This window comes from Ananas comosus, linkage group 4 (assembly GCF_001540865.1).
Source record: "Ananas comosus cultivar F153 linkage group 4, ASM154086v1, whole genome shotgun sequence".
Taxonomy (NCBI): Eukaryota; Viridiplantae; Streptophyta; class Magnoliopsida; order Poales; family Bromeliaceae; genus Ananas; species Ananas comosus.
In genome coordinates, this window is record NC_033624.1 from 12,819,468 (window position 1) to 12,827,170 (window position 7,703).

A 7,703-nucleotide genomic window follows, 5' to 3' on the forward strand; every position below is an offset into this window, starting at 1 on the left:
AAAGTTCAGGGACTAGCGGTGCAATTCTTCCAAGTTTTAAATATATCTTTTGCTACCACCTCCTTCATCTCCTACATCACATTATATGAACTGTAAATCTGAATTCTGCTAACAAAAATGACAGTAAATTAACAATCATTAGGATGACACAGATAACATGCAGCACAATTATGTCATCAACCAATTTACCGAAAAGATAAAATCAGAAAAGTAAAGATGAAAACGAAAAGGAGAAGAGTTATCCAGCAATAAAGTGATCCAGCAATAAACATACAAAGGGTTAATTACTTCGGTATAAGAGAACAATGTGCCTAGCATGATGCTGATAGTCTAGTAAAAGAAACTCAGGCCATAATCAGTAAAGAAGGAGACACTGCACAGCTAACTGGCATAATTAAACAAGACACTTTTTTTAAAAAAAAAAGAGAACCAGAATGAAAATCAGATAATACCAGTCACCAGATGGGAAATTACCAGTAACTTACATGCAGTGATCTTCCTAACGGAAGGAACGATGCCGCTAGCCCGCAATAGCAATGCTGCCCTCTCCGACAAAAGTTCATGTCTGAATGGTTATCACCAGGAAATTCGGCCTTGTAATTTCTGCTGACAATGTGCTGCAGCAACTCGACAAGACTATCAGATACAATTATAAATAGCAGTCGTGCTAGCAATCGTAGCTGTATAACGTTAAACTTGAAAAGACAAAAAAAAACAAAAAACATGGATATGGTCATTTTGGTATTTGCTGGCTCCGTCTTAAGGAGCCAAATATAAATAAAAAAGATTACAGCACAAGATATAGAAACTGGCAAATTAGCCAGAAAAGTCAGGGTAATGAAGGGCCGAACAGGATCACGTGGTGAGGATCCCTGCTTCTCGCACCAAGAACATGCAATTTGCGTTTTCTCCTCTGTTCTCAAACAGCAGCTTCAGACTGCCTTCTTGCTCTTTAGCATGAGTGGGCAAAACAATGAAACTTGGTTTAGTCGTATGAGGAAGTCGCAGATCACCTGTTATATCCTCTGAGAAGGGTCAGTAGTGTGGTTAGGAGACAACAAGAAACACGTAACTAGATGTATGAGTGTTTTGATTTAGAGCTTAATTTCATTCTAGGGTCAAGACATTCTTGAGGGTTGGAGTAAAAATAATCCTCTTCCTTCGGTCTTCCAGGGATAACCTTCCTCCTTGCAGGCTGGCCCATGCGATTCTCGTGCATCCCCTTAACTGCAGCAGAGAATTCATCCCAAGATAACATCCCTTCTTGGAGAAGATCCAAAAGCTCGACTAGTTTCCTCCTATCCAGCATGATAGTCTTACGGAAGCCTGAATACCTAATATAGACAAACATAAAAGACTTGTCAACATATTTTCATTTAAATGCCAATATTTAAAGGAAGTGTTCAATATTTTAACTGAATTTACACGCCTAGCTAGAAAGTGTGAAAATGAAGCGGTGTGATCTAGGTTGTCTAAAAAGGTCTATCAAAACAAAAGATGGAACTATCCACAAAAGATCATTCGATATTATTATCCCAAGCAAAGTGTTATTAGGCTTATTTAAAATATTAATTTTGAAGAAGCTTGACGTGCTGACTTCATTCTAGGCTCCAAAAAGTTGTGAACTCATATATTCAGGCCAAATATCATATCCAATAGTTCATTGTTTGATCTACATATTCTATGCTAAATTTACATAGGTGTAGATTCTCAAGGTTTAAAGGCCAAATATTACTTAGAGCCTCCGACCATGCATCAAACCGTCGTAAATATGAACAAGGCACTGGTAATCTAGATTTGCAGAATACAGGACAGGCCTTTCAGTCTAGATCCACATATACCACAAATAATAAAAAATATTAAAGCCCACGAAATCATAATTGTAAGATGCTTGAAGAGCATAAATCTAAGGTTTCTATGTCCAACCTCCTTTTGAGACGGTTAATTGAAGAGAAAAGAACTTCCAAATCAAATAATTGCTTGCTCATAGGTATTGACAAAATTTTCTCACGCCAATATAACAATGGTATCATTTAATTAAATGGATTAATTGAGTGATTAATTGAGTTCATTAATTGTAGAGGTATTGTAATCTTTTGAGTGTTAAGATGGTTATTAGCGGCAGCAATGTGTTGTTGCTGGAAAACATCATATCCAAGATGCATATTCAAGATCATATCCATTTGCAGCATATTCAAGATGCACGCTGCCATGATGCATGATGAGATACAGGTGAGTTCACGATCATGGATCTTACTTTGGACCCTATACCCGGAAACACAGCATGTTATCCATTGGAGGTGATCTACACATGAAAAAGATCTACACAAAAGCCAAAGACCAACATATATCCATAAACTCTGGGAACATGTATTACCCTGGGAACATGTGTTACCGAAGCTCTGGGAACCTAAGCGTTACAGATCAAATAATAGCTCTAACTGGAACATTAAATTGCAAATACATATTGTGTGGGGGTGCAGGTGCACACAATATGTCGAAAAAATTGTACATGAAGTATGCGAGGGAGGTGATTTTGTGCTTCGACAATTACAGCATCATACACATGTATGTTTGTAATAATAGCAATTAGTTGGTGGTATATTTCTATATGCGGTTTCTCGATTTGATTTTACAAGACTAGTTAATTATGAGCAACATTTATTATAATTTTAGGAAGAGGCAAACCTGCGGTGCCCTTCTACAACTCTTGCCATATTTTCATCATAACTAGGTATGAACACATCACTTGCAACAGAAACCATATAGTCCAATGCAGCCATCTGGGTGGAGTGGTTCTTAAAAGGTCTCAATTCCTCAGGAGATAGAAGCATCTCCTTTCTTACCTGTTGTTTGACACGAGAAAATCATAGATATAAAAGTACAGCTTCATATAAAAAGCCTTAACGATAGAAATGGAGCTTACTATTTTAGGAAAAGCCTCCCTCAAAATAGCCAGCCTTCTTTCACCACCATAAAGTTCACCAGAGGCAACATATATTAAAGTGTCCCTTGTGAATCCTAGTGCCTTCAGCACCAACGTTATTTCCTCAGGTGTAAGAGGGCATAGTCCTTCCAGTCTCTTCTTTTCAGAATCGATTTCCTTCTCTTTCCACCACGGATATGCGTATCTAAAGTTTCAAATGGAAAGCAAGCAAAGCTATAAGTCATTAGGGAAAAAGCAAAGGGAGAATTACACCAAGGATCAACTTTTTAGCAACATTTCAGTTTGGTCCTGAACTTTTCCATTGTTACAATTGGGTCAAATTCTCCATCACTTGGACAGAATTATCCATGTAATTATCGTCTAACGAACCATGAAGGATATTTGGACTGATCGCATGGCAATTACGGGGTGTATTCCAACCATTTAACAACGGATAAGATGGCAACCAAATGCAAATGTTTGATACCTAATTTAAAAATTCAATAAGTCCGGTGGCCAAACTGAAACCTTCTACAAAAAGGATGGGGATCCCTAGTGCAGTTTACCCGGAAAGGCAACAGAATGAGAACAAGTACTGTAAACTAAAATAGACGATACACCTCATTCTTGTCAATTCATCAATTTCTTCATCGGAACATCCATGTGTACAGCCAGAAAAAGAGAGCATATCCATCTCATATCGCAAGTGAAGCACAACAAAGGACCCACTTTTTCGAAGAATTGAGATAAGCTTACTGCCTAAAGCTTCAATATGTGGAGTAAATCTTATTGCCTCATAGTTAACACGACAGCGAAGCATTTGGAGCTTACTTGGGAGCCCATTGTTCGCAAGACGAGCATCTGTCTTATTAAAGTGGAGTACTTTGTGCTTCTTCACAAGAGGCATGATCTGCAGGAAAAATAGCTTTTAAAGATCACATGCCTGTAAGGCACACCAGAAGTACTACCATTATTAATGAAAAATAAACAGCGCTGACCTTTTTTAAGTAATATTTCTCATTAGACCAGCTTACTGGAGCAATTGAGAATGGTTGCCATTGTAATTTCCTACTAAATTTATCAGGAATCCTTTTGACAATCTTTACCTCATCTCTCAAGGAATTAATGAAGTGATTTACGTCAAATATATCCTCAAAATCGCTGAAAAAACGAAATGAAGCTTATATGAGAAGGCAGAACTTGAAGGAATACTAAATTAATCTCAATCAGTAAGAAAACAGTCTAAAAACCAAACCTTGGATCAGCCCAAAAAGATGTTTTATCAAGTTCAGGAATCACTAAGGTCAAATTTAGGTATCTCGCAATAGTAACCATATCACAAATCTGCAAGAACAAACAATATAAATATGAACTACCATTGTAAGATCCCACTGATATCTAGTAGCATTTTAATCCTCATCATTTTGAGAAATTATTGCAAGAACCAGGGCACCACGCCAGCTATGCACCTCCACTTCTAATGCCCTCCATCCTACCTCACCCTTTTGATCCAATCAACCAGCTCATTTTATGGATCGGAAAGTGATATGGGATGCAGGGGGATATATGGCTAACATTGTATCCCAGGTCCAGGCAATAATTTCTTTATCCTTAGGGCAAGAAACAATGGTAAAGGCTATTATGCCAAGAGATTACACACCGCTGCTCGCATTTGGTTCAGGCCTCCATTACATGAAACTTTAAGATAGCCATTGCTTTTATAAACTCCTGCACGAGAGTATGAAGATATAAATTATGCAATATCTACCAGTGACATGCCAAAAACAGCAGCTACATGCGACATAACTTTAGGAGAGACAACATGTATAAAGCAAGACACAAGGACATAAAATAATCTAGAAGACCGTACAAATAAATAGAAATGTACTTTATATTAAGGGCGTGTTTGGTTTGCCCCATTTTCATCCTGTAATCAGAATCGGAATGGACGAATCTGTTTGTCTGTGTTTGGTACGCGGGATTTTCATTCCGATTCCAATTCCGATTCCTGGGTAAATGGGAATCCCTCCCAATTATCCCTCTTTCCAATCCGACCTAGGAGGCCGGATTGGAAATTGAATCCGGGCGGAATAAATTTATTCGGTTTAAATTTAATTCTTTTAAGCTTATTTTTTTAATTAAAATATAAGTTTAAGTTTAAAAATTATATTTATAAATTTAAATTTTAATTTGAACTTAAATTAAAAATTAAAATTCAATCAAGTATTTCGAATCTAATTTATAAATTTAAATTTAAATTTAATTTAAAATCTAAAGTTTTATTCAAATTTTATTTAAAATTTAAATTAAATTTTAGGATTCAAATTGAAATTTAAATTATAATTTTTACCCGAACAAGAATCGACCTGGCATTCTACGATGGAGACAGTGATTCCCAAGATGTTTAAGCTACAAACTCAGTCCAATTATGAAAATTACAAATTTCAATCATACAAATAATAGAACAAATCAAAAGAAAAACTACACTTGTCGGAACGTGCGTGCGTTATAGTTATCAAGCAATTCTTGGAAAATCATCAATTGACGATATTCATCAATTAAAAGAAAAGAGGAATAAACCCCTAAAACTTCAGTTTCCGTTCACAATTCCTATTCCTATCAATACGCAAGAACAATTAAACCCTAAAATCCCTAATTCAGTTCAATTCAGAAGAATCTAAGATTCGATCCAAGAAACCTAGAGAATGCATCAAGAACAAAAACCTATTTTAGATCAAATCAAATAGTAAGTGAGAGAGAGAGAGAGAGAGAGAGAGAGAGAGAGATGGATCGGATTGGGACCGACTCTTCGGGAGGAGCGCGGGAGGGGAAGAGTGGGCCCCACGGAGCGCGCCCTCGTCGTCGCCGAGGACGGCGAGGTTACCGGCGGCGGGGGTCGCGGTGGCGGCGCCGCCGCGTCGGCCGAAGCATGCGGCGGCGGAGGGCCACGCGTCTCCGATCCGCGGGTGCCGGAGCCCCGCCATCGTGGCGAGCTGCATCACCGCCGTCCACAGCAGGGCGCTCGTCGCCATCCGCACCGTCCACCGTCGCAGCCGCCGCCGCCTCCGCATCCATCCGCCGCCGCCGCCGCCGCTGCTGCCGCCGCCGGAGAAGGTGGGCTTTCGCGCCCTCCGCTCCTCCGCCATGGCCACGGTCCCCCCGAGTACGAAGCTATGGACGCATTGGGGATTATACCGTAGAAAATAATAGAGAAAAGAATCAACGACTCAATTATAAAAAGAAAAAAAAAGTTTCGAATTAAACACACAAAAAGAGAGAGAGAGAGAGAGAGAGAGAGTAAAAATGGGATTAAAAGGAGAACTTTTTCAAGAGAGACATGAAGGTAGTTGGGAAATTAGTAAGACGCTTTCAAAGTTTACTTTTTTATTTTTTTATTTTTGTTTTTCCTTTTGAGGGTTAAAATACACCATATAGGTCCATAAGCTATGAATCTTTATTGTTTTTGTTTTATTTTCTTTTTTAATAAAATTATTTCGGTCACTTTTTTTTAAAAAAGTTAAAGACCAAAATAAAAAATCAGATAAAATTTGAGTGCTGGTGGATAATTAATTCTTCTTGGCCTTCTAAATTTTAAATTAGTTTTCATTTCTTAAGATAGTGATAAGTCTCAAAATTTTGTTTATAACAAGTCAAAGTTTAGTATTATATGTAGTTTGTAGTGCCCTCATGAAAATTTTTAATTATTTATTTATGTTTAGTAGTTACCTCATGAATCTCGCACCACTTAAGATTACGAAGGATAAGCTAAAAAGTCTTCGGTGTGGTGTTTACAACCTTGCTTGTCATTAATGTCTCAGTCAAATTTATGAATTTGAGAATCAAAAATGTTTTGATCATCTTAATCAAAGAATAAATTATAAAATAATTTTAGAAGTAAATGCACGAAAGTTTATACTTTTATGTTGTTGAATTTATCAACAAGACATTTGAACTTATGGTCGACAAACATTAAATATGATTAAAGAATATAAATTTTGTTGTATTCAAATTTTGTGAATTTTTTACATCATTTGATTAGTGATTAAGTGGTCTCAGATTCTCTTTGTATTAACCACAAGAAATAGTCAATTTTGAGACTGAAATGTTTAAAAAAAATTTAATATTAAAAAATTGAAAAGACTGAAAAAATTAGTCTTTGAACTAGTAAGGGTCTAAATGTTATCTCAACTTTTTAAATGCACAAATATCATGGCTCCTAAAAATTATGGAGCAATAAACATACAGCGAAAACTTTAATTTATTCCCCCATATAATAGTAACAGATTTTTACCGGTCTATATATATAATAAATTACTAAACTATCGAGCCCGGCTGGAATACTATCGATAGTACGAAGCATTTGGTACTATCAAATTTTCTGCCGTTAGATTTATCTCTTTTATCATTTGTATCTGTTCGATTATACTATTCAACTAACCACCCACTCAACCCTAAGAGGCCCATATCATCCTAATCGTACATCTTTTAATTTAAGGATAAAAAACTTAATAGCATCAAGTCATTGGTGCTATTAATAGTATTCCAATCTAATTCCTAAACTATCCTATTTAGTGAGGAATTATTACGGTAAAATAGAGATGAAACTACGAAATAGCAAAATAAAAAATTTTAAATCACAAAATAGCAAAATTGAAAATGCACTAAATAATACAAGAATGGTTAGTTGAAGTTTTTTTCCGAAAGAACCTTAGAATAGCGATATTGCAAAAATTCCCAAAATACTATTAAATATTCGGAATAAATATGACATTTGAAC

At 36.5% G+C, this 7,703-nt stretch overlaps 1 protein-coding gene across 1 annotated transcript; it reads right to left on the reverse strand.

The window, feature by feature from the left end:
• LOC109709578 (uncharacterized protein At1g04910-like) lies at positions 255-6,195 on the reverse strand. The gene is made up of 8 exons (XM_020231874.1): positions 5,733-6,195; positions 4,587-4,654; positions 4,182-4,270; positions 3,925-4,087; positions 3,547-3,836; positions 2,927-3,131; positions 2,689-2,846; positions 255-1,334 (listed from the first exon to the last, which is right to left on the reverse strand). Exons 1-8 carry the CDS (start codon positions 6,070-6,072, stop codon positions 1,073-1,075), a joined length of 1,575 nt encoding a protein of 524 aa, XP_020087463.1. The 5' UTR covers positions 6,073-6,195; the 3' UTR covers positions 255-1,072.

What these genes read in the sequence shown, in the direction of transcription:
- LOC109709578 (XM_020231874.1), bottom strand. Translation starts at nt 6,072, where the DNA reads ATGGCGGAGGAGCGGAGGGCGCGAAAGCCCACCTTCTCCGGCGGCGGC. An exon ending in AGAAATATTACTTAAAAAAG is followed by an intron (nt 3,837 to 3,924) that starts GTCAGCGCTGTT and finishes TTTTTCCTGCAG; the next exon opens with ATCATGCCTCTTGTGAAGAA. An exon ending in GTTGTAGAAGGGCACCGCAG is followed by an intron (nt 1,335 to 2,688) that starts GTTTGCCTCTTC and finishes TGTCTATATTAG; the next exon opens with GTATTCAGGCTTCCGTAAGA.